This window comes from Aptenodytes patagonicus, chromosome 2, assembly GCF_965638725.1.
Source record: "Aptenodytes patagonicus chromosome 2, bAptPat1.pri.cur, whole genome shotgun sequence".
NCBI classification, from domain to species: domain Eukaryota; kingdom Metazoa; phylum Chordata; class Aves; order Sphenisciformes; family Spheniscidae; genus Aptenodytes; species Aptenodytes patagonicus.
The window spans coordinates 49,105,313-49,131,936 of NC_134950.1; the positions used below are offsets into that span (position 1 = coordinate 49,105,313).

At 38.8% G+C, this 26,624-nt stretch overlaps 1 protein-coding gene across 4 annotated transcripts in view; it reads left to right on the forward strand.

Annotated features, from left to right (window-relative positions):
* The first annotated feature begins 3,605 nt into the window (after positions 1 to 3,605).
* TRAPPC8 (trafficking protein particle complex subunit 8) overlaps positions 3,606 to 26,624 on the forward strand; it is a 57,763-nt gene continuing 34,744 nt past the window's right edge. For 2 of the 4 annotated variants that reach the window (XM_076329787.1, XM_076329788.1), the window contains exons 1-11: positions 3,606 to 3,822; positions 10,656 to 10,850; positions 13,503 to 13,586; positions 16,212 to 16,301; positions 17,628 to 17,802; positions 18,206 to 18,359; positions 19,511 to 19,598; positions 21,040 to 21,287; positions 22,877 to 22,992; positions 24,571 to 24,721; positions 26,053 to 26,153. In XM_076329787.1, the coding sequence (XP_076185902.1) occupies positions 3,666 to 3,822; positions 10,656 to 10,850; positions 13,503 to 13,586; positions 16,212 to 16,301; positions 17,628 to 17,802; positions 18,206 to 18,359; positions 19,511 to 19,598; positions 21,040 to 21,287; positions 22,877 to 22,992; positions 24,571 to 24,721; positions 26,053 to 26,153 (1,559 nt within the window). In that variant the 5' untranslated portion in view covers positions 3,606 to 3,665. The remainder of the gene's footprint in view (positions 3,823 to 10,655; positions 10,851 to 13,502; positions 13,587 to 16,211; positions 16,302 to 17,627; positions 17,803 to 18,205; positions 18,360 to 19,510; positions 19,599 to 21,039; positions 21,288 to 22,876; positions 22,993 to 24,570; positions 24,722 to 26,052; positions 26,154 to 26,624) is intronic. The other 2 variants (XM_076329789.1, XM_076329790.1) reach the window with 2 other exon arrangements.

A 26,624-nucleotide genomic window follows, 5' to 3' on the forward strand; every position in this document is an offset into this window, starting at 1 on the left:
CCCCCAGTACGTGGCTTCTCGCATGATTTTATGTAAATCTTAAAATTTCACCTCAAGTTATGCTGGAGTGAATTGCTGTGCAAAACATCACTTCTGTAGCTCTGCAGAAGCTTGAACTGAGCAAAAACTCAAACGTGCCCTCGAAGTTTGCAGGGAGCTGGGAGTCCATGATGTAAACTTTCAAGGATATAGTTTAACCTGTAACTAACTCACAGGGAAACAGACATGTTTCATATTCGAATAACTGCAAATGAAAGCATTGGATTCAACTTCAGATTCCAGCATTTGCAATTCCATATTCTTTTTCCTCTGTCTTAAACCTACATAATAACATAAATTATTTTATTAACAGGTGAAAAAAACCTTTCAAATAAACGTCCCCAGCAGCAGCTCAGTTCAGCAGAAAGCTCCCGCTCTCTGGCTCGGTAATCTGCATAAAGGAATCACAGAACTTGTAAGTTCAGGAAGCTTCCAGCCCGAGGGAGTGAAAAAGCAGTCCTGGCAGCAGCAAGGAAGCAGCAGAGGGGTAGAGGCTAAGCACTTCCAAGTCCAAATTTTACAGGCATGTTCCGTTTTTTTACAATTGAAAGAGTGAACATATTTTTCTGTCTCAGTGATGTTTTTGTTCTGGTCTACTCAAGACACTTTCTCACTATTTGTTCTCTTTTTCTAGTCCCTCTGACTAGGCCTCCCCTGTCCCACCCCATACCACACAATCTCACTTCTCTTCAGCTGCCGTCTCCTTTGATCCATCTCTTCCTCTGTAAAAAACAGTATTTTCAGTTAAATAATTCAGATGGTTAAAGCATGGATTCATGACTTTGTATTATCCCTTTGTACTTCTGCCCACTATCTGTCCTATCTATTTGTACGCTGTCAGACTTTGAAAGCAAAATTTTGTGCACACACTGCCAGGTTTGGCAATGAAACAAGTAATTAGCGACGATATATTCTTTCTAATGTGCTTTCTACCTTGTAAATAACGATAGTATTATTTGAATCTGCTGACTACACCATTTTTAGCAATAGGTCTGGGATACAACACCCTGAGCTACTGTGTTCATTGAAGATGGGGTCGTTCATGCCTCCTTAGCAGGGCGGGCAAGTCAGAGGCTGCATCAAAGGTTCTCAGTCATGGGAAAACACTACCTTGTCTTGGGACAGCACAGCCCATGAGGCGGCAGAGCCGTATGAAACTAGCGTGACAGAACCAGTCCTCTGGACAGGGTCATACTGGGAGAGAACATCACGAGAGAGAGAAATTCTAAGGACCAAATTCCTAATACTGGGTAAAAAGAAATGTGTACCGCATGTTTTCATACACAAAGAATAAATTTTGAGCACACAAATGTAGGTTTAGAATGCAGAGCTGAGCTGCTCTAATTAAAAAAACCCAGTGTATTTACAATAAAAATGAACAATTTCTCACTCTCTAATGGCTACTGAAGGTTGCTAATAGCCACATGAAATCTGAATCTCTGCCAGAAAAACATGTTAACCAGAATTTTAAAATAATTTTTAATATCAAGTCATGTGTGAACAGTATCGGGACTTCTTCTGATCCACTTCAATCTAGCAGGTGCAATTCATGTACTGTTCTGAAGTAATGGATTAAGAGGAATGGGGGAGAAGCACTGTTCTTTCAAAGCGCCCATGTGGAAGTCACACTTCAAAGTATCTGTGAAAACATTATTTTGGAATAGCTCTGGGGAATTTCCAAATGTGGATAAGCCATAAATATTTGCAGAATGTTGGCCTTCACCTTGTTCTAAAAATCTATCAAAGACAAAATATTTTTTTCTGCAGTATTTAGTAGCTTTTGGATAACATTCCCAGGACTCAATCCTGAAAAACAGTGAGTTGTATGGCCTATTAGTTTTTTTCTTACTGCCTACATTGAATTAGTAACTAATTTTTCATTCACGGAGGAAGTTGCTGACCCAATTGATGTAGATGGATGAGTTAACACTAACTTCCAAATTACTGAATTTGTCAGGGAAGACAATTAGGTATTATTTTTTCAAGCTTTGGTTTTCAATTAGGATATATTAATTCTGTAATATCAACTATAAAAATAACCTCATCTTCCTTTTGCTTTTTTTTTTTAAAGGTTCTTATACATGAAGATTTGCCATGGAAATTAGTTGCACATAAACAGTATTTCTGGCAGTGGGAGAAATAATAAGGCTTGGCTTCTTATGCCGTTGTAAATCACACATCTGAAAAACAATGTGTGATCTCCCATTGAATCTAAGCGATAACAACATCTCTGCCTCTGACATTTGCATTCAGGAAGGAGTGATCTCATGTTTTAAGTCTTCCCTCAGAATAAGCTCTCTCCTGTACTTACCTGGCTCACTTCAGTAATTTGTAAAAACTTCCTGCTTCTGACAGGCCTGTCAAATACTTAGAAATTGGCTAATGATTTCCAAACCTTACTGTTGAAATCATGCTCTATTATAGTCTTGTTAAGCCTTGATTTCCAAAGACATAAGGGCTTTTCTGTGACGTTTACAAGCCCTGTCCTAAGGACTGTCCCTAACAGGATGTTAAAACCCAACCCTACTACAGTACTCCGTATTTGTAAAGAACATACTCAAAATTACTCATTCTTAATTGTCACTGATCATCACTGTTGTCTTCCTTCCATGTCACTTCCTTACTCAGGTTACAAATGTAAAAGCAGGACTCCGTATAATATCTTGCTTTAATAGGCGAATCTTGAAAATTAAGCTATTTTGCATGATTTTCATTTCATGCATACAGCTGAGCAGTGACAGGTCCGCCAGAGAAACCCCAAACGACTCTTTACTTTTTAACCATTCTGGCTTTTTTTTTTTTTTTTAAGTAAAAACTCCAGAACTGTTTTTTTTTGGGAGGGTTAACAGCTCTGCATTAACCCCCCCCTGCACTCTCACCGCCTAGCAAAGCTCTGCAAAACCCTGGCTGATCCAACCTCCCCCTCATCCTGCACCTCGTTGAACAAGCAGTGCCTCCGCCGGACGAAAAGCCGGCCCCGGCTGCCAAGGCACGGCGGGGGTGCATGCGTGTGGGGGGAGGCGAGCGGCCTGCCCGGCGAGGCGGCCGGCACCCCGGGCGCTGAGCCCCGAACCCCGGCGCGGGCAGGGGGAGCGCAGCGGCTGGGAGCGGGGTCCAAACGCCAGCCCTCGGCTCTGCCGCAAAACCAGCTGCCCGCCGTCAGGGCGAACCCCGGGGGCGGCCGCCCGCCGCCTCAGCGAGGCGAAGGCCGTTGGCGGCGGTTGGTGGCGGCTCTCCGCGCCCGCCCCCTCGGAACGCGCCAACGGCCCGCGGGCGGGGGGAACACGCAAGCCCACCCCCGCCCGGCCACCGTCGCCTCCCCCTTCTCGGCCGCTTCCGCCCGTGCGCGCCCCGCCCCGGCCCCGCCCCTTTCGGCCAATCACATGAGCGAGCGCGGGGGCCGCCGGGAGCGGGCGCTACCCGAGGGGCTCGGCTGAGGCGCAACATGGCGGCGGTGGCCAGTCGCTGAGCGGTCGGTGGCCGCGGCGTCGGAGCAGGCGGCCGGAGCGGGAGCCGCGGGGAGGCAGCGGCGGGCGGACGGGGCGGGGGAAGCCGGCGGGGCCGGGCGGAGGAGAGCGGAGGAAGGTGGCGGGGCCGGCTCGGGCCCCCGGGCGGTGGCGGCGGCGATGGCCCAGTGCGTGCAGTCGGTGCAGGAGTTCATCCAGGACTCGTTCGTGCCCTTGGTGGCCGCGCTGTGCAGCGAGGAGGCGGAGAGGCTCACCCGCAAGAACAGCCTGAGCTTCGCCGAGCTGGTGAAGCCCTTCTGCCGCCTCACCTCGGAAGGTCGGTGCGGGGCGGGGAGCGGAGCGGGGCGCGCGGCTTGTTTACACGGGACGGGGAGCGCGGCGGCGCCGCTCCCTTCCGCCCGGCGGCGGCCCGGGGGGCGAGGGGTCCCGCCCGGCCTGCCGGAGCGGCTGTCGCCGCGCCTCCTCTGCCCGGCGAGGCTGAGCCGAGCGGAGGCCGGAGGCGAGACCCCTTCCCCCGGACCGTGGCGGCGGCCACTCGGTCGGGTGTTACCTGGAGCTGTGACGGGCTTTGCGGAGGCGCGCGTTTTCCGGGGTTGCCCCAGCTGGCTGCTAAGTCTGTTTAATTTTATTCGACCTGTTCTTCTCTGTGGAACCTTGGAAGTTAGGCTTCTCCTGGAGACATCACAGAGGACGCGGCTGAAGAGAAAGGTGTCTGTAAATCTAGCTCTTCCAAGCGGATTTTTTCTTTCTTTAAAGCGACTTTACTGTTATCTGGCTAATGTTTGTACCTGACCCTTGCTGTAGATCTTCTTGGATTTCACACTTGTGGTAAGGCTGCTAGTAAAGTACCCAATCGTTGCAAGTATGGTTGGTCTTTCAGAAACACTAATTGTCATTTCAGTTGTAAGTCTCTGCTTTCTCTCACTTGTGGTTTTATCGTATATACTTTTTTGTTGATGTTGCTCTGAGTAAGACCTGTGCAAAGAGAAGGTGGGAATTGAGCTGGTTATGTGGCATAGGTGAAATGACCATGCAGCGTAGCAGCAAAACTGGAAATTGACCACTTAAGAGAAACAGTAGGATTCTTTTGCTGTAATGCTTTAACTTACTACCTGGATTTTCTTTTTTTTTAATTTAACTAAGCTATTCTTTTCAAGCCACTGCTCATCAGAATAGTATGCAGGACAGCAGTTGGAATAGAACTGCTTGTCAGAATAGCAGTGCAGTGACACTTGTCAGATTTGGTTTCTGACAGACACTTAGCTCAGACTTCAGTCTCTTCATGTCATGTGTTGAGGAAACAGTGCAAGAAAATGAAGCTTGTACTGTCACTTGAGTTAGATTTTTTTGCATTGCTATTTAAAAAAAATAGCACCAACTTAAAAGCTAGTATATGTTAAAATCTGCCTTAATTCTGTGGCAAGTCTTAACAACTTATTAACCATAACTTGTTTATAAATGTTTTTCCCTTTGTTTAGGAACACTCAGTGCAGCAGAGATAAAAATAATAAATGCAGAAGCTCATATCCTTGGAGTTCTGAAGTTACTTAAATATCTTTTTAGGTTCTTTGGTGAAAAGCTTTCAAAATGCATCTAGCAAACACAACCATGCAGACTATTCAAAATGAAGCATTCACTCCGAAGAATACTTAATTCTGTTGTTGCTTAATTGTAACTTTTTTGTTCCAACTATTCTAACAGTTAAGGAACTTGCAAACCTGAATCATCCTGTGTTCACTGTGTAAATGCAGACCCTCAATACTATGTCGACGCTTATAAACCAAACTAGTCTTCACCCTCTTTTAATAAAGGAGTTAGTTATGGCTAAAGATTAGATTCCCTCCCTTGATATAATGTAAGACTTTGAGCTTATTACTTGAGAGACTGATGCTGACTCAATTTCTGTATTCTTCTAAAAACGTGGAAAGGAAAGCTCCACTCTTTGATTTTCATAATTTCGTAGTAATTTTTGATGTTTCTGTAACTGGTCTTCTGCAAGCTCTGTCATGTAATAGTATAAATGAACGCTCTCATGAATGGCATCTAAATCCCCATGATACAGTTTTAATTTCCTAATTTTGTAGCTGTGGCCATTGTGATGAATCTTTGAGAAGAGGCATCCTTGCTGTTCTGTGTAGGCTGCCTAACTTTGACAGTCCGAACCATCCTGTTCAAAACCTGACCCGAGGGTCAGAGAGCCACGAAGCTGAAGCTTGATAACAGTGGGTTTTGTTGCTGCACTAGTCTCTGTGTATTCTGATTCAACAGGCTGCAAACCTGACTGCAGTTCTTCACTCCAAGTGTGACTTCCTCTTCTAGCTTTGTAGAAAAAATGTTGCATGCTATATGTAACTTCTTGTGGTGAAAGCCAGTGTGCGTAAGGGTAGGGAAAGCACTACTAGGCATTTTCTTCAGGCAGAAGAGTAGTTCAGTGCAATAAAATTTCTCGTGAGTTTGTATAATGGTAAGCAATTTCTCTAGCTCCAGAATTTGTGGAGCACTGACAGGGAAACATGCTTGTTGGAGTCTGCACAAACACTGTTGCATAGTGACACTGTTAACTGTATCCTGTGCACAAGATCTGGAAACATAGAAGAAGTTCTTAAATTGCTCTACCTTAATAGGTTTGATCAGCCGTAGGAGTAAAACTTTTCCATGATCCTTTTCATGTCCAATTAAGAGGAAGAGAGGCATGATTAACGATCTGATCATGGTACAGCAGAATGTGTGCACATGACTCCACAACTGTGTGTTTCACTGCTTATGATTGTTTTGATGTCTTTACTTTTAAGCACCGTTTTTCTTAAGGGAGTGTGAAATGCTGTCCTTTTTTTTTATTAATACTCCTGTCTTTACTTGGTGGCTATTTCATTGGATTTGTAATGTAAAATTGGGTTGATTTAGTATTTAATCTCTTTAGAAATAAGCTGTCCCTTGTACTTGTGCAAAACTTCAAAGTACATGCATTACTTCCTGAACCCTTCTATAATTTGAAGAGCTTAGTCACTGGTTTGCCACTGCAAATCTGTTAAATACAGATTTTTCTCTGAAGTTTATGTTTTGTATAGCTTATGAGCCTGCTGAAGGGTGCATGTTCATCAGCGTTCTTGCTTAGAGAAGCAGTGCGGTTATGAAATGAATATCCTGATTTATGTGCAAAACAGTTCTGATACACAGAAGCTAAGCTGAGCTTTCTACTGTGCATGTATCAATCGTCCTTCACACGTTAACAGAGATGTGCAGGCCCAGACCACTGCTTGATTCTTCAGGTAGTGTTAAACCACATGCTTCTTGTGGTTGCTCAGTCCAAGGAGAACAGATTATATCGAATTTCAAGTAGAACCCCACAAACATACATAATGTAGGTGGGGGGGGGCTCTGCATAATCAGTATTAATCTACTCAGCTTCTGCGTATCAGCGACTTGCTAAAGTTGGTGTAGCCAAAAATATCCTTGCAGTAGAGCAAATTGTGATGTAGGAAATCCTGAGCATAGGTTCAAAGTGCTCCGTACTGTAATTTTTAGCTTCTTGACTTTCATAAGTAAGCCACTTTTACTGAAGGAGAAATGGTTAAAAAAGTGAGAGAACAACTTTACTGTCCCAGTAAGTCTTCACTTTAGAGGAAAACAAAAACAAAACCCTCCCCCAAACTCCCATTTTTCTATGATAAAGGAAACCAAAAGTATATTGTGGATTTTATACCTTCACATTTATTCTCCAAGTGGCAGTCTTTCTTAATTATTGTGTTTGTTAGTAACAATTGATGCTTAATTTAACAAATGTATATATTGTATGGGTAGGTTTTCTTTAAAATAGCATCCCATTTTTAAGAATCTTTAAAAATGCTATCTGAACTGATACTGTCTTGCTGGGAGGGAGAATTACAGTGTACACTTCAACTAGCAAGTGTCACTTTAAGATAGCCTTGGTTACTCTTAAACCAAAGTGGTTTATGTCTTTAAAAAAAAAGGGGGGGGAGCTTCTGATAACTGTATCTGATTCTAAGCCTTAAATATGTGCTGGAAGTAAGGAGGTATAATGGGAACACTGTGTTTATTTGAGCTTAGTTTGATGTTAGGAATTCCTTGTTCATGAGTATTTTAGTCAACATCTGAATATTTTTAACTTCTGATGAGAAAGATCTTGTCCTAATATGTTACTACTCCCACTTTTGGCAAAATACTTTCTGAAATGATCTTGTGAACACTTGAGAGAAATGTATAACAGTAGAAATTTTTTATTAGGGATTAAGGCAAGAGCTTTGTGGGGTTCCAAGTATGTCCTTTATGTCAGTCCTTAGCATTGCACATATGCCAGAAATGTCATCTGCGTCCTGTGTGGAAATGTGTTTGCTCTTCATTATTATGGCTATTATATTTTAGGAGAGACACCAAGGATGTGTTTTAGTGTTAGAGCTGCACTGGTAAAGGCAAACTGGTTTCTGAGTTGTTTGTCCCTCCCCCTTCCTTTACATTTGATCTTTTCAGTAATCATGTGGCAGTAGGGTTGATAATGTACCTATATGATAAGATGGGGGGGGGAAGAAAATTCCCCCCCTTCAGCTTTCTGATAGAAATGCTGAACTGGATGGATTAAGTTTAGGCAGCACAGTTGCCCTCCTCTGTGTTGATACAGCCTTATGATGAACCAGTTCAATCTGAAACTTGCAGCTGAAAAAACCCACAGACTTTTAGGTCGTTTTGGGCAGGATCAATTCTCTGAACTGCTTCACTGTGTTTCCCATGAGCTTCAGTGACGGCTAAAGGTTGGGAGTGAATGTGTGACTGAGGAGGGTAGAACCATGCCAGTCCAGACTTGAACTGCGATAGAAATCTGCTTTAACAGCTAAGATGGACTGTAAACACATCTAGTGTGATCTGGCTCAGGCTGCGTAGTTGTTACTTCTGAAAAGGCTTGTGGAAAAGGTGTGGAGTGCTCTCCAGGCTGGGGGGGACCAAAGGCTCAGCTTCAGACCTTCACAGTGTGAATTTTGTGGTTAGTTGCAAGACGAGGAGGAGAACAAGAATTTTCCTTTGTGCTGCCCTTTATATGCTATACAGTGATTTGTGAAAATAAAATGCAAAGGAGTTAAGGGCTGTACTGTGGGACACGTGGTAGCACCAGGTGCCATACTCAATGTGTCCTGCCTGCACTTAGTCTGGCTTGCTCGGTGGTGCTTGTGGTTTGGAATAGGGAAAATGGCATGAAAAATCAGAGCAGACCCAGAATTGTACTGTCTGTTGAAAATGTCATGAATGCTTTTTTAAAAACAGATGGCTCGAGGGAGCAAGTTTCACAAAGATTCTGCAAAGGGAACTCTGTACTTTAGGAGTCATGCAAAGCTCAAATTACTGCTTATGGTAAAATGTAACTTTCTAAGATACAAAAGAGATTGCAGCCCAATCAAATTTTAGTGAAAAGATTACAGAGCTAGACCTTAAGTAGAAAGGTGGGCCAGTACACATAAGTGTGAAAAAACAAAAAAACCAAAAATCCCCCCAAAACCCCAAAAAACCCAAACCCCAAACAAACAAAAACAAAAAACCACAACAAAACAACCAACCAAAAAACCCCACAAACCCGACCCCCCCCCAACAAACCACAAAACCCAAACACCCCCCCTTAATTTTCTCGTGATTTAATAATTTCTTTTCTTTTCAGGAGAGACTTTTTTGAAAAACAGAACCACCAAAACAAACAAACAAAAAAAAGCAGGGACTTAAGGAATAAAAGCAATCACATATCATTAAAGAAAAAAGTGAAATTTGCCTGTGATGATATTTTTTTTTAAACATATAGAAAATAAAGGCACCCTACGTATAGCTGTCACGGTTATACGGAATTTCAACTTTAACTTTCAGTTAAATACCATTGTTCATTAATCATCTTGCTGGACTTTGCTGCCTTGTCCTTTTGGCTTGGTATTGATCCCTTTGCATGGGCTTGGGACTCTTTGGTGGTGTTTTCCGTCTGACGGCTTTCTTGGAGAAGTTGGTCTTAATGGGAGGAAAATATTTTTTGGATAAGTAACAAAGACAAAACAGCATAAGTTACTGTGTGCTAATAACATAAGGCTGGTATCACCCTTTTAAAGGCTCATTTTAATAATGAATGTTTCTTTTTTGGAGTATTATTTTCATTGGTAACAGTCTACTTCACTTTTTCTAAATAAGCAACCTCTCCACACCAACAGCTTACATGCTTGCCAGCTGTTTGTAGTTCTGTCATAAATGCTAGGTCCATGGACACTTTCACTGCATTGTTAGGTTTTTTTGAGGTTGCATGCAATAATCCAGTATTTGTCAAGCAAAACTCTCATGCACAATTCTGAAATCAATATTTAATACTCATAAGACTTCTTCTGATTTTTTTAAACAAGCATTTAAAGGTGAATCAGGAGTGCTGATGTTACTCACATTGACTTTATTTTTAATTGATTAATTTTAACCAGAAGTTTGTCACACAAGAAATGTAACTTCAATAACGTTCTTTTAAGATAAATCAGTTGTGTGATGCTGTTTGGAGAACAGGGGAGTTCTAAAAGCATTTCTTTAAAAAAAAACAAAAAAAACCCCACACACCAAAAAACCCCCCAACCAAACCAACTTAAGATTAGTATTAAGAACTGTAGAATTAGAAATGAAAGGATATGTTCATTTTGGATGAACTAATACTATGCTATTTCTGTCAAGTTTCTTGAATGCTGTTATTGTGTACTGGGGTTTTCTTGGAAACTGGTGACTCCTTGGAACATGAGATGTTATGTGAAATCCATATGTGGTTACTCTAGGCTTTCTTTGTCGGTTGAGCACGTTCCACAAGGAAGGGAGTGCAGCAGTGTAGGGCATGGATTTTCAGTACTTTGTTACTCTGAGTGGATATTCTTGTAAGTTAAGATCCTATGCTACATTTTCATCAGTCTGCCTAGATGAGCCTGATATTGAACACGGGGTGGGGGGAAGGCAGGAATGAAAAATTACTTCATTTTTGATACTTGAGTATTATGGACTGTGATCTGAAATTTGATGATGGAGGGGTTTACTGAAGAAAGTAATCTTTAAAGAAAACTCTGGTGGAGAAATACTAATTTATGGTAACTATTTTAACTCATTGTACTCCTCAACAAAGCCTATTTTTTTCTTTTTTAGTTCACATGAGAGACCCTAATAATCAGCTTCACATAATTAAAAATTTGAAGATTGCTGTCAACAACATTATTACTCACCCACCTCAGCCCGGTGCCATTCGAAAACTTTTGAATGATGTTGTGTCTGTCAGTCAGCCTGCTGAAGGACTAGTAGCTAATGTGATCACAGCTGGAGATTATGATCTCAACATTAGTGGTATGTAATGATATTGCATTTTTTGGAACTTAAACTGGAATTTACTGTAAGGTTTCTAACCTTGATTTCAACTTCATGGCATCTATTAAAGAGTTGATCAGTTTTGAGTCATTGTTTTTACTGAAACTTCAGAGTTATCAAATAGTTTTGGTATTATATAATGCTAAAAGAGTGGTTGAACTTAATTAATAATTCTTAATTTAATGTTTCCTAATGTTGTAATTCTTCTGAACTTGTGTTAAATCATCATATTATTTTAATGTAGAAAATACTCATGCTTTGGTTGTGTTAATAGCTCATCAGATGAGAGAGGTTTTCTTGTTACAAAACTGATATACTGACTTGTTACACTTGGTTGAATAAATATCAGAACTTATTTATAATGTTGTTACTAATGTACAGCTTTATGTTGAAGCTTCTTGTCCTGGCTTCTTTTGTTTTTCTTTTTACTTATTGCTTAATGCATAGAGTTCATAAAGTTCTCAAAAAGTTTAAGGAAGAAAGGTTTGGAGGAAAGGTGTGTGATTCCTTGTCTTGGGTTTTTTGCCATGAAACTCAGTGCTTCATATTTCACTGTCAAAATGGCTAGAACATTCTAAAAATGTTTTTTTCAGATCTCCAAGGGATAAGGCATTGTGTATAATACTAAATGAGACCTGATCTTGAGAGCTGAGAAGATTAAGTTCCTCCCAATTAAGACCCTAATCCATTAAAGCCTTTGAGTACATACTTAATTCAAGGCATGTATGCATTGCCCTATTTAAACATGAGTAATTTATTGTACTTAAAGTTCAGCATGCAGTGAGGAGTTTCGCTCTGCTATAGCAAAAGACTGTCAAAACTTCACAAGGATTAGTAACCGATGTCATAGTATGTTGATTTTTTTTACGTTGATGATGAAAAATTGCATAATTCTACATCTTTGATACCTAATTTACAAGCCACATCCTCAATGTGAAATATTGATAGTAAAGGAAAAGACTTGAGCCTGGAAATTCTAATTTTTGAGAGTTACTGGAAACTGTACCCTTTTTCAGTCTTCATGTCCTCATTTATCTGAAGTTGGTGAATTGCCATTTTTTGTGAAATTTCTTTGGACGGAAAGTCTGCTTCGATTCGAGAGCTTGGAAGACCCTAAGAAAGCAGAATGGTTTCAGTAAAGAGACTTTTCTGTAACATTTCTAATGATCTCAATTTAGAAGTGAGGTATTGGAAGAAGGGAAGAAAAATAGTGGCTATATCAAGCCATGCTTTGTAGAAGCAAATAACTCTCCTTTTGTTTTCCTTATTTGCTGCTGGAGCCTCAGATGTACAAATTGTCATACTTGACTATCTTCTATCTCTCAGTGATCAGGTTCTTATTTCCATTCAGACTGGCTATATGCTTATTTGACAGAAGGAGAGATGTATAAGCTGTTTAAGATCATACAAAAGGACAAAATCATGTAACAACTTTGTAGTTTTGTGGTACCCCGTTTTAGGGCTTTAGCACAAAATACTGGCACAGTGTTCTTGATGAAACTTGGATCCCATTACATTGTAGGAGGATGTGAGGAAGTCCCTAGCTTGTCAGGTTCCTTTTCTACTTAGAAAACTGAGTATTTACTAAGAAACTTACTTTTTTTCAACTTTGTTAGAGCATTTTATTGAAAACCAATGGAAGTATTCATTCCTGGCAACAAAACGTAATCTTTTGGCATGGAAATGTGAAATACTCTGATCTGTTCTTTAATTTGCTCTTTTTCTTTTGGTGAATTAGTTTTCTAGGATAGCAATATTAAAACATATTTCCTTAATCTTTAATGATGTTCAAATGCAGTCTGTTTTGAAGGAAGACACAAACATTGTTTAAGAAGCTCACGTATGAGTGTTTCCGGCACTGGGATCATGATCCTGCTCTTTTTTTTAGAAAAGTTTTGGAACTGCTGTGGTGAATTGGTTTAATTGTTTGTAATCCTTCTCTGTTATGCTTGTTGTTTAATAGTCTCATATTTCCGTAAGCTTGTACTGAGAGACCTGGTTGATTGCTGAAAGGGTGCTTAGGTTCAGCCGTGCCTGCTTCTCCCATGTACTAGTGCATGTGGAGAGTGAAGAAAAGTGATCCCACCAAAGACTTAAATTTTTTTTCTTCTCTCCAATAAGTTTTCAGCTGGATCACTTTCCTGGCTATGTTTGTTCAGGGCTGCATGATGCTAATGCTGGTATGCAGCAATGCAGGGATATGATGGAGATAAAGGAGAATGTTGGAGCAACCACTTTCAGCAGCTAACATCTTGTTACTTTAACTGTAGTACTACAGGCTGAGAAATCTCAGAAATCAGTGTCTTACATTTATAGTATCTTCCAAGTAGAAAAATAGAAATAATATCTAAATATAACTTAATTCTTTACTACTTCATAAATTTCCATTTTTATTCAAGCCCAGAATTTGGGCTGAACTAGAAATTAATATTGAATTCTATTAAAGTACACTGTCAAAGGTTGAGGAGCCTGAAGTGTTCATGATTAAGGTTAGCTGGAATCAAATGTCTTCAGTCCCTGATGGGCCTCCATGGTATGGATTTTCTACTTCATGGTACCAGAGCGTAAAAGCCAATAGTGTGTTTGCACCTGACCCTTTTTAGTATAATAATATCATGTTTTTTCTATCAGATCGCTCAGTTAAAGCTAGTGTTCCTTGGTACAGTAATTGGAAAGAGACACTGATGGAACTGAACACATCCACGTTTTATTCAGGTATTTTTCGTGGTTGGTGCCAATTTGCCAAATTGCCCTTTATTCCTTTTCCATGTGCCCCATCCACCTTTCCTTACCATCTGCTACAACTGTTTAGCACTTTTCTTGGCGTAGATGTGTGTTCCTCCATTTTTTTCCCCCTAAATGAAAAATTGTTGGTGATGGTTCTTTAATTTTTCTTTTAGTCACATTTCTACTCCTGTTAATCAAATCGTTTGGTCTTTCCATACAGTCAATAAGTGCAGAGTGGTGGTGGGAAGTGACCTGATGCTCTAAAAGCACTGTTTTGTTTGATCCTATGAAACTGTGTACTGTCACTGTTCTGTATTTCAAATGTAAATACTTTCTGCTTCTCTCTAGAACTTCCTTCTCAGGGGATAGTAGCGCTTTTCAAACTGGAACTGAAGTGCTGACTGTGCTTAAAGCACATATGCCTCTGCTATAGTGACATTCTTTCTGGAGTATGACTCTCAAAAAAAAAAAAAGGCAAAAAAAAAAGCTTTCTAATACATTTTCACCTAGTTTATAAGACTTATTTCTACCAAAATGCATTGGTTATTGACCTCTCAACTTACAGTGAAGCTCTGTGTTGTGGTCTATAAGAGCCAGATTTTGATGTTTTTCAGTTTTCGATATTAACAAAGTTTATGCCTTTGGTTAGTAATAGCTATCTTTTCAATAGTGTCTGTTCAGGTGCTGCTTCCTTTCTGAATGTGCTAGAGTACCGATATCTGTGAAATTCGTCTTGGTCAGTCAGGCAGCTAAAAAGTACAAAACTTCATGAAGTAGACTTGTCATTCTTAAGCTGTTATGTATGAATTTTAATTACCAGTGTGTTTTCTTAACAATTTCTGACCACAATAACAAGTTTGCCTAAACTTCAGTTCTGCTTTAGTACACTGGAAACATGTTACTGGAAAAATGCAAAACATACAGGTCTGTGTACCTAAATGACAGTGTTGCTATGCACTGCTATAATGTGTTATGAAATGTTACATCTGTGAAAATTTTTTCAGATATTGTTTTTGTTTTGAATGTGGTGCATGTTTATTATTTTAAGTATCTACTATAAATGGTTACAGCCCTGTAAATGCTGTTGAGTGAATACTGTGAACGTATGTTGTGGTTGTGCAGAGGGATGAACCTGAGTTACTACAAGGCTTTGTTATACTTGTGAAAAATTTGCATATGAGTCACTTTTTCATGGTTTGTTTTTAATAACAAGCTGTGTTTTCCTTAATTTAAATAGTTGGCATATTTACATGTAGGACTTAGTGAAGCCAAGAGCTTTTTATACCCTAAATGGGTGCTCAGAGAGCAGTTTGCTAGAAAGGCTATAATCAAAAAAGTTTGCCTCCTATTGATCTGTTTCTTGAGATGTACTGACTGCTAGACTGAGTTCAGTTATGAAGTGTGACTCTATCTGTCTTCTGTGTCGATGAAGCTGATGTAAGATGGCCTGACAATGTAGAATTAAACAAAATGTATTAACTTAATGCACTAGAAGATAATTCCAACATAAAAATGAAACTCGATTTCCTAAAGTCAGCTGAGAAATCAAGGTGGTTTTTTTTTGGGGGGGGGGGGGGGGAAGGTTTACAAAGCATTAGAAATTCTTATGTGAGTTAAATCAAGGAATGTGTTTTCTTGGGGCCATATAAAGAAAATAAATACCTTCAGGATTTCTTATTAATGCATTTTTTCTGTACTAGTTATTGTTTTCTAGTTTGCAGGTGAGTTTACACTGGATTCCAGCTAACTTAAGTGTGAAATCAGGTTATTAGAAGCGGACAGATTTTGCTCTGGGGTCTTTTTTTCTACTCAAGGGAAGGAGTTGCAGAATTGAGATGGCATAAAACAGGCTTGAAAGAAGAAATAATACTTCATTGCTTGACTGATAGTTGGAGTGGAAAGAAACAGACAAGACTTTTATGTTCACATGTTCTTTGGATGTCCCAGACGTACTTGGTTTCCCTTGATTTGTTGGAAAAAGGGCATTTGGACATGGCAGGTTAACATTATAAGGCATTAATGGCACAACTGGGATCTGAGCTTTTAGCTTTTTGGATCTCTGCTTTGCCAGCTGACAGCTGAACTGTTTATTTTAGCAGGGGAAGGGGACTACTGTCAAGCCAAGTCACAAGACTTGCAAAAAGCTTTAGACAAACTGGCAGGCTAGGGTTTTGGTAATCCTTAGTTACTCTGCATACTAAAAGATTAACTTTGCTTCTTGGTCAATTCTTACATCCCTAGCCGAGGCAAATTCAATGACTGTTAGAAGAATTTTTATTTGTTTTTTCTTTACAAAGTGTGTGTGTGTTTAAAGGGGTGGTAAGGAGTAGTTACCCTAACAAGGACTGAATACATGTGAGCCTACAATATTGAGGAAGTTGGTGCTTAAGATACTCTTCAGTTTCGCAGGATTTGGTTCAAAGTGTTACTGTTTCTCCCACTTGTGTGTATTTTAGATGCTTTCTCCTTAGACTGTTCCTCCTTCTTTCCCCTCCCATGCAAACCTTGTCAGCTTCACTTTTAGGTGTAGTCTTTCATAGTTCCTTTTCATAAATGAGTAAACAGAAGTTTTGCCGAATATTCTAATTCGTCCTATCTTATTGTGTATTCCAGCTACTACTCCTTGGTTTGAGTCTTACAGGGAGTGTTTTCTTCAGTCGATGCCTGCATCAGATCATGAATTCTTAAACCACTATGTTGCATGTATCCTTTGAGTGTTACAGACCTCTCTAGTGAAGGCTGTTACAGCTGGCTGCAGAAATGTAACGTAGGAGACTTTGAAATTTTGCAATAACTTTTTGCCATTATGATTTGAAATATATCTTTTTCAATATGTCTAACTCTACAGACTAATTTCATAAGGGGGTCAGGGTTTTCTTTGTGGTTAGTTTTTTTCTTTTTTTTTTTTAAACCAGACTTGTTTATGTGTCAAACTGAACTCTAAGCTAATACTTGTGAACTAAATTTCCTCATCCTAAAATGCTTTCTGCTGTAGCTCTTTAGGTATCTGTTGACTGTCCCTTATGTACAGCAGAGGCTTGTGTGTTTGGGGTGCACCTGCTGCTTTTTATAGCTTTTTCTAGCAGATGGAGCGGGGAGGTTGGGGAGGGTGTTTTGGAAAATTGGTGAACTTTGAGCTATTTTGGACAAAAAGAAGTCTGGAAAGATGCCTAAATGCTTTCACTTTTTTTACCAAAACTTAGGCCTGATTTGCTTGTCTACAGGGAAAACAAAAATATGCACTGTTTCATGATGTAGCTGGTGTTTAGCTTTACAATACTTATAATGCTGCAGGTTTCATAACACCTCTGTTCCTAACCCTTTACTGTACTTTATAATTTCAGTATGGTGGAACAGGTATGTTAGTAGCCATTAGAGAGAACCATTTGTGCAGAATTAACTTGGCAAAATATTGATTCTGGCCTTTGACTTCTGAATTTTAATAATATTTAAAGTACAACTTGCTTTCTGGCTTCTCTGAATTAATGTCTCTGACTTGGTGAATAGATGTAGCAGAGCAGGATGTTCCTTATTAATGATTGTGTAGTTGCATTGAGGTAAAAATCTGAACACCTCTGCTTTTTACTCAGAAGACATTGTGTTTATGAATACTGGCCATTATTGTTGCTCAGGTGATACCTTGAAGTCCCAATTCTCCTTGGAAGTTGAAAACTAAAGTACACTGCGGGCGAATTTGAGTTATAGGTTTCATATGTGAACAGTTGGTCTCTATCTAAAATCTTAAATGAACTATTAGCTATTATGTATTGGCTTAAACTTGGATTCAATGTCAGAATTGGAGCAAACTCCTGTTTCATCTCATGTTACGGATGTTAGTTAACTGACCGTTTAAGTAGTGTTTTTTATTGAGACTAGGGCCAAATTCTAATGGCACATACTTTTGTGGTAGTGTGTTTTACAGGCTTACACCTTGTACTCATCTATTTTATTTTATATACTTCCTTTTTTATTATATGATCAGTGGTTGTTCCTGGGTTTTTTTAGTAAATGTCCTTAACGTGAATTTAGGTATGCTTGTAGTTTCCTCTAGTGAAACAGAGCCTGTGGAGCAATTTCTGAAGCTGTCTCAAGAACAACATCGAATTCAGCATAGTAGTGAATACTTATATCCCAAGTGGTTTATACCAAACACGCTCAAATACTATGTGTTACTGCATGATGTAAGCACAGGAGAAGAACAAAGGTGGGTCTTCTGTCTGCAGTGAACTGAGATGAACTCTTTCACTGAAATGTTTGTGTTCATAAATTCTATTGAGATTAGACATACAACAGGATCCACTAACTAGTATGCTGACTATTATCAAGGCAGATTTCCTTAAGTATTATTTTTAAATCTACTTCTTGTGTTCATATAAAATGAAAAGAATCAGTCCTAGCTTCTTGAGGTAAATGCTTTCTTTGCTAGCTTGCTGAACTAATTCGCAAAGATTCTCAGTTTCAGTCTTGCATAAAAGACTGCTTTAAAAATAGGAGAATTTTCCTTTTAATCCCTATGGATAATAGTCTAAAATAGCTTGTTGCAGTACATGCTTAGAATAGAATTGGTTTGATATCAAGGCAAGATAAATATTGTTTTGTTTTTTCAGAGCTGACTCCATTTATGAAGAGATGAAGCAGAGGTATGGAACTCAGGGTTGCTATTTGCTGAAAATAAATTCTCGGGTGTCTAATAGAGGAACAGATGAACAGATACCAGATCCTTGGAGTCAGTACCTTCAGAAAAACACTATCCAGAACCAGGTATTATAGTATTCTAAAAACAATTTATAAGGTGCATATGAAAGCCCAATTTAGTTGTGTTAAATTTTGCCTTAGTATTATGTATGTGTTTCTACAGAATGGGCTAATAGGCAGTCAAGATACTTCTAGCATAGCTATGACTTTTTGTGAGGGCATAAGATGAGTCCTCTCTCAAAGAACTGTCCTCTGTGCTACTTAAATTGACAGTAAGGAGCACTGAAATACTAGACTGTCTGAAATAGACTGACAGGAGCACTAAAATAAGAGGCTTGTGCTTTATGCACTGACAAGAGCAAGTAACCTCAGAAGTGTCCTATTGATAGTAACTTTCTACCTTCATTTTGATTGATTTTCTTCACTCTTAAAATTTGGGTTTTTTTTCCAGGTCTTCTGTACTTCACTAAACAGTGTGGGTGTGTTGTTTTTGTGGGGGTATGTGTGGTTTTTCTGGTAACTTCTTGCAGTCCGGTCTGGTCTGTCGTCTGCTAAGATAGCAAATGATAATGTATGTTAGCTCAGACTCTTGAGTTCAATTTGCCATGAATGTCTGTATTTTTGGCTTCAGGACCAAAAAATATTCCTTCTTGAGTTTGCTTTTGACTGACCTGCAGTTTTAGCTGCATCTGATTAAAAGGCTCGTTTGTGGAATCATAGTTCCTTACCAGATCTAGCTGGCACTGCAAAGTCATTATGCAACATTCATATTCTGTAAGCTAAGAGGACCAGTAGGTAATGTTCCACCGTAAACTAATTAGATCTTTCTTTTTTCTGTCCCATGTCAACTGTCCAACATAAGTGACTTTTTTTGTATGAGCTTGTTCAGGAATTGTTTTAGGAAGCATATTTTAACTGCTGTAAGCATTGCTGTGTAGGAGTTGGAGTTGCTTGCTTTAGTTGACAGTGAAGCTATTTGAGCAAGCCAGAAGATACTTGCTTCATTTGGTGAATATGACTTTCATCTTTACAATAGGACAGGTTCTTAAAGCCTCACAAACTACTTAAGAAATTAATATATACGAACAAACATGCTTTCTTAATAATTCAGTTAACTGGTATTAAAGTTAACAACTACTGTTGACTGACTTTTTTGTGTGTGCTTTAGTATCCTTAAAACTCTGACTTTTTTCTTTTTTTTTTTTTTTTTCTGGCAGGATTGCTACGAAGATTGTCCTTATACTGCCATTTCAAACAAGAATACTGATCACTTGATATCAGATGGGTTAGACAGTGAAATTAAAGGTATTTTTATAACTTCCATCAAAGCATTGATGTGATAGCATTTATACAGCTGTCTCATGTCTTGGACAGTAATCACTTGAGTGATTTCTTAGGGAATTCAAAGTAATAATTTTCTAAATGCTCAAAGATAACGTAACCTGGTGTCCACAAAGAAAAACGCTGTGGTGCTGATCTACTGGATTGGTGGTAACTGGTAGATGTATCTTTAATGAGATGGCTATTGATGTATTGGGCTCATCTTTTGTAAGATTAAGTAATTGTTCGCAAACTGACAATTAATAAAAAGTAACATAGGATTAAATGGTTAATTTTCATCACAATAAAAGTTCTGGTTAGTGTGCTCTGATGTAGCTTGGAAGCTGAGTGGCTTTTTTGTCTTCATTTTTGGCTTTAAATCTGGAAATGACAGAGTAGTGACTTACACAGTAAGTGGGCTGGAAGAACTTGCTTTGCAATTGAGCTCGTGGATGGCGGAGGACAGTAAACGAAATTGAGTGCAAATTAATGCATGGCCTTTTATTTTTTTAAGGCAGCTGTGTAGGATTCAGATGAGAAGCATCATCAAATAGGGAAGAAGTGGAGGTACCCCACACTGACTGACCTTACTTGAAAGGCATGGGGAGACCTAGCATATGTAGGAGAGCCTGCAGTTGCCTAAAAAAGCTGCTTTCTAGGGCCTTACAGCCTGGACGTAGTCTGCAAGCTGCTGTTTGAACTTTACATACCCAGCTTTATATTTCATGAGTAAAATCCATTCAGGATTTGCTTTCACAGCTCAGCTTTGCTCAGTGCTAGCTAGGGCCAGATAAAGCAAGCTGATTTTCTTACATAGAAAGGCAATAATAAATAAGAGAACTATTGAACTCTTAGAGCAAAAGTGTCTCGGTCTAGTTCGGATAGCTAGATGCAATAGTGGTCAGCAGCCCTTCTCAGTGAACTAAGGACTTTGGAGGAGGTTGTTTTACATCATGATTGCTTGGAAGGGCATGGAAAATGAGTTTGGGTTTTTTAACCCTAAAACAAACAGAAAAGAGTGAATGGATCCAATGGAGCCATTGTAGTAATTGCTGCGTTTCCAACTTTTCATGAATATTTGACTTTGATTTTAATGTTTTCATAGTTTTCCTTCAATGTTGTTGATACTAGTCAACATACTTGGGGATTCTTTGCACTGTAGTTGAGAACCAAACCTGTACATATTTAGCCATTTTGTAGTTCCTGAGATTCCCTGAGCTTTCTGAAGAATTTCAGGAGTGATGTAATACTCGAGCAGTGCTTTGCTGCTGTCTGCTCAGCATTGATCTATAGTGTAGAATAGCTTTGCTTAACAGAATTCTCAGTAAGGAAAACTTTAAAGTAGGTTAATAAAAATGACATTTAAACCCGAAATTGTTTAAGTAACTTTATACTTACTGGGCGTTTTGTTTCAATCTTTCAATAGATGGCCTGTCAAATAACTTTAAGACTCATCCCCTTCAACTGGATCATCCCAGCGGCAGTTTGGATAGCACTGATTACATGAAGGCTACTGCATCATTGCAAGACTCAAAGAAATCAAATTCTGGAACACCTCATGGTGCTTGTTTAACACTCACAGATCACGATCGAATTAGACAGTTCATACAGGAATTCACATTTAGGGGACTTTTGCCACATATAGAGAAGACAATTCGGCAACTTAATGATCAGGTCAGTTTACTTTTAAAAACACTTTGTGCCGTAATAAGAAAAAACAGTTGGGGTATAAATCCAGTTATCCAAAAATCTGTTTTGAAATTATTACTTCCTTCTGCATCTAATGATTCAATGGTCTTATTGAAAACTGTAAGTAAATTTTAAGAGGAATAGCTGAAGTTATCATTTTTGCTCAATTTGTCTTTTAAAAAAACAAACCAATTTGTATCAACAGAGCTTCAGTGCAAGGTGACTTCTTGGTGAAAGCCTGTCTGAACTGTTATCAGGGATATCTGTCCTTGCTCCTAAAATCTTAATATTTTATGCCTCTGGACGATTCTGGCACGGGGAACAAAATGTACTTTTTGTGTTTCAACCTTAGAATACACAGCTAAAGTTAAGAAATGTATTTTCATCAATAATTGTCTACAAAAAAGCTGCATACTTCACTTGCTACTTCTTGACAGGGGGAGAAATGCATGGGAACCCTAAATCATGCAACTCTGTTTTGATTCAGTTCCAAAAAATCCTAGTTTGAGAGAAGAGTATCTCAGCAGTTTTTGCAAGCGTGATAGTTAATATGCCCATTTTAAGTCAAGGACATGCATTAAAGTTATTTCCATCAGAGTAAGGTCCTTTCTTTTGTAAGTGTTTCACTTTTATAAGGTCTTAAATAGCTGGAGAGATGGATTGACTTACAGTAATTTGATTGTACTAATGTATCTAGCATTAGACCTGGACCCAAATATCAGTCTGTTCATCTGAAATCTGTATTTTGATTGAAGTGTCCATTCAGGTTATAGTTTTAAGTATGAGGGGGGTTGATACTAAGTATCATATGCTGCAAGGAACACTCTCTCCCTGTATTGACTTTTGGGAGTTTGTATATACTGACCATGTTTACGCTTGGAAAGTTTTATGAAGAAACAAAAAAAGTGCTTACAAAAAGTTTAGCAAACAGCCTTACCATTAGGAATGTACTAAGACATTCCTAGTTGTGGTAAGAAAAGCATGATGTTACAACTTTTAGAATTATCTTTAAAAAGAGATATAGTTTGTCTTAGATCTTGGGAACGGTAATTCCCTGTGGAAGTTTCCTTGTTAGTGGAAATTATCTAAAAGAATAAAGTTGTGTAACCTTGCTTGCAGGTATGACTAGTACCCTTGACACTTGAAATCGATGTTTGCAATGTGGTAATGCTTTATGTGGGTGATGATGGGGAGAATGTTCTCTCTTGAAGTATGTACTTAGTCTAGCTTTTAGGTTGGACTAATACCAGAAACTAGATATTCTGTTAGATTTCAAACAGATTATATAAAATGTTTCAGTTCTTAAGGTTTAGATGTCTGCAGTTTACAGCAACAATAGTGAACCTTAGCTGTCTGAAATAGAAGTTGCAATTCATAAATTTATTCTATCTTCAGTGTCAGTGTTTCATTCTAAAGGAGTGTGCTCTTGGTTATTTTATTGTTTTTATTTTTCTCTGTTTTATGGAAAAAACAGAATTTAGGAAGCCTTAATGAAGCTTGGGTTTTTATATTAGTTTAACTTACATTAGTATATCTCTTGCAATGTAGTGCTCTAATTTAGTGTCTTTTTGCAGTTAATATCCAGGAAAGGCCTGAGTCGGTCACTGTTTTCCGCTACTAAGAAATGGTTTAGTGGCAGCAAGGTTCCAGAGAAAAGTATAAATGAACTGAAGAATACTTCTGGTTTGCTGTAAGTAATTTCAGTCCTTACCTTTAGATCGAAACTGAAAATGTACCTCTTTTTTGGGGGGAGGGAAAGTCTGTATTTATTTGATGGTGTTCTGCAAAGTGAATTAAATCAGCAATATTGTAAAAGACTTTAATTGGAGAAATTATGAAAAGTACTATGCCTAAATGTGTACAATAAAGGAGTAGCAGAACTTAAAGAAAAATGGGATAAAAGCAACTGTTTAGAGTCATCTTCCTGCTACATTTACAGTGAAGCTTTTGAAGTTACAAAGAACATATATTTTTAAGAGTCATAGTAATAAAAAGAAGCTATAGTCTGGCATAAGGGATTTTTTAAATTAGTACAAGCTTTTTCTCTTCTTATTTAAGCCAAACCCCATGTATAGGTGTTTTTGTTTATGTAACTATGTAATTTACTGCAGTTGAGTGTTAAGTATATTGCTTTTGCAAGTGCGTTTGAGAGCTACATTAAGGCCTCAAGTTGCGCCAGGGGAGGTTTAGATTGGACATGAGGAAATTTCTTTACTGAAAGAGTGGTTAAACATTGGACCAGGCTGCCCAGGAAGCGGTTGAGTCCCCATCCCTGGAGGTATTTAAAAGACGTGTAGATGAGGCGCTTAGGGACATGGCTTAGTGGGCGTGGTGGTGTTGGGTTGACGGTTGGACTCGATGATCTTAGAGGTCTCTTCCAACCTTAATGATTCTATGATTCTAAGGGGAATTTCATACTTTTTGTACCTGTATTTTACACTAAAACCAGGTTTTAAATTTTACCAGAATATTCATTCTGTATGCTTTGTAATTTCCCTCTATGAATGAGCATGTATAATCACCAAAAGCACTCTCTTCAACTGTCTTATCTTAACCACAGGAGTCTAAATAGTTCTTGGACATTACCTAGCCAAAGTTAATGTCCTTGACACTTACATACAGCTTTAAATTTGTATGTTGTGTGTCTTTGGATTCATAATCAATTTGTTGTTAATATCAGCTTTCTGTATTGAACTTGTAAGCATGGTTTGCTTCCTACAAAGTTTGACTAACAAGTGTTTGTGAAAATGTATTTGTTCTTCACTGCAGTGTATTTGACTAACCCAAAGTTAGACTGATGCTTGCAGAGGACAGGAACTTGCCCAGTGTTTTGGCATAAGGCCTAGTTTTTTAGTGGATTTTTTCCTTTCAAGAGAAATGGGGAAAAATAACTACAGCTAGGTGAATAGTCAGTCTTACTTTTTTTCCTTCTCATGCACCTCTGTTTAGCTTTAACAGTTAATCTTACTGAGCAGTTTCGGTGATAGCTGCAGATTTTTTCAGTATTTCTTGGCTAAGAGGAATGCTTGCTTTGAGTGTGGAACAGTGGATCTTGTTAATTGCGAAGTAGGGTGTGAAACCATGTTACATGTGGCAGAAAGGAAGCAGCTTCACTTTTCTTAGCTGTTTTTTGGGTAAGGCTGAAGCAATGCAGTTTTTATTCCTACTTTGTGAATAGAAATTACAATGAGAGGGGACGACTTTATAGAGCATGTCTTGCTCTAGTTATTAAAATTATGACTTTGAATTTAAATATTTGTATTTATAGGTATCCACCAGAAGCACCAGAGCTTCAAATCCGGAAAATGGCAGACTTGTGCTTTTTGGTGCAACACTATGAACTTGCATATAGCTGTTACCATACAGCAAAGAAAGACTTCTTAAATGATCAGGCAATGCTTTATGCAGCTGGAGCACTGGTTGGTACTTCACATAACATAAACATTCTGTGAACTTTTCCTAATAATCTAATATTTGTCTGAAGGTAACAAAATGCAATCTCTTCCCTCCACCTCCAAATTCATAAGGGTCTTACCAAATTTGCTGCATATCTTTAGCAAATCCTAAAGTGTTCTCAAATCTATTGGCTGCTGTTTTATGAAGGGAATAAAGGTGTGAAAAAAACCTGAAGAATTAATTCTTAAACTGTGAAATATGGAAAGGAGAATACCTAGAATACAACCTCCAGCAAAATGGATCTTTGAACTTATAGTCTGATAACTCAAAAACAGGTGTGAAATAACTTTATAGTATCTCTTTTAGACTTTGGCAAAAGGCTTATTTGCCAGGAAGTCAACACTGTGTCACTATAAATATGGTATTGTACTTTTTTTTGTTAAGACTCTTGAGGGGATATAGTTTGAGTATGTCACTGCTGAACTTCACTGTAAACACATACTCATTCATTAATTTCTCTTGAGATTGAAGGTGATGTGACTAAAATAATTTTCAACATGATAAATGGGAACACTGGGAAAAATAAGTTTGTTCTAACAATTTTTAGAAGCTGTGTTTTATAGACTTTAGTCTGGTTAACTTGATAAAATTTGAAACTTTACTTTGTAGAGCTATGGAAGCATTCTCGTACACTGTCTCATCTTGATGTAAAACCTTTACATAAATGTGTATTTTTGCAGTACAGACAGTTGCTCTGCATTTGGATAATCTGAAAAGTTACCTTAATTTCTTAATGAATGGTTTGTAGAGGTCTTAATTACGAGTTTTGAAACCTACAAGTCTTAGTCTTTACTTACTGCAGAAAAACTTTGCTATACTATCTTTCACCCCATAAGGAAAGAAGTAAAATCTCAGAGTGCGTGTTTACTAGAGTATCATGGGAAGCTGGGAATGTAACTTCATTTAAGCAAAACTCAGAAAACAGTCCTCATCTTAAAATAGATGGTAGTGCTACTTTATCAGAAAGATTGTTCCTGCCATAGGAAATTCTCTTGGACTTGTAAAGCTGTATTGAATCAATACTTCTGTGTACTGTTGGGGGTACCATCAACTGAAAACACTTCTGTGAGTGTGTATAACTATCTTGCTGCTGTCTGGTTAATTACAAGCAGAGCCATAAATAGGCTATTGTATTAAACCTTTTATCAGTTAGCGTGTTGGGTACGCTTTTACGTGCCAGTAACTGATTAGATGAAGATCTTGAACTAGTAGCTGTTGAAACATGTTCCTCGGCCTTTTGAGGCTTACAGTTTGTTGAGAAAACTACAGTGACAGTACTGAATTTCTCTTGTAGGAAATGGCAGCAGTATCAGCTTTTCTTCAGCCTGGAGCTCCTAGACCATATCCTGCTCATTATATGGAAACAGCAATTCAGACCTATCGAGATATCTGCAAGTATGTTGTTTACTTTCATACTGATCCAGTGAAAGTTGAAAGACCTAGTGGCTTAACTTTCTTCCCCTGCTCAGTGATACTGCCAGATGACTAAAAGATCACAGGATGATGGTAACCTTTTTAAAGAGTAAGATATGTTAGTTTATCTAGAATAACATGGAAGGGGATGTATGGCATTCTTAACAGAGTGCTTATTAAACTTGTATATTGGATTTACCTGGTAAGATATTGGTAGCGGGGTGGCTGCAGGGATGGCTTCTGTGAGAAGACAGCAGGAGCCGCCCCCGTGTCAGATAGAGCCAGTCTTCACCCAGCTCCAAAATGGACCTGCTGCTGCCCAAAACTGAGCCTATCAGCAATGCTGGTGGTGGCTCTGTGATAACGTACTTAAGAAAGGGTAAAAATAGTTGCACAGCAGCTGTGAGAGGAGAAAATGAGAGAAACAGCCCTGCAGACACGAAGGTCAGTGAG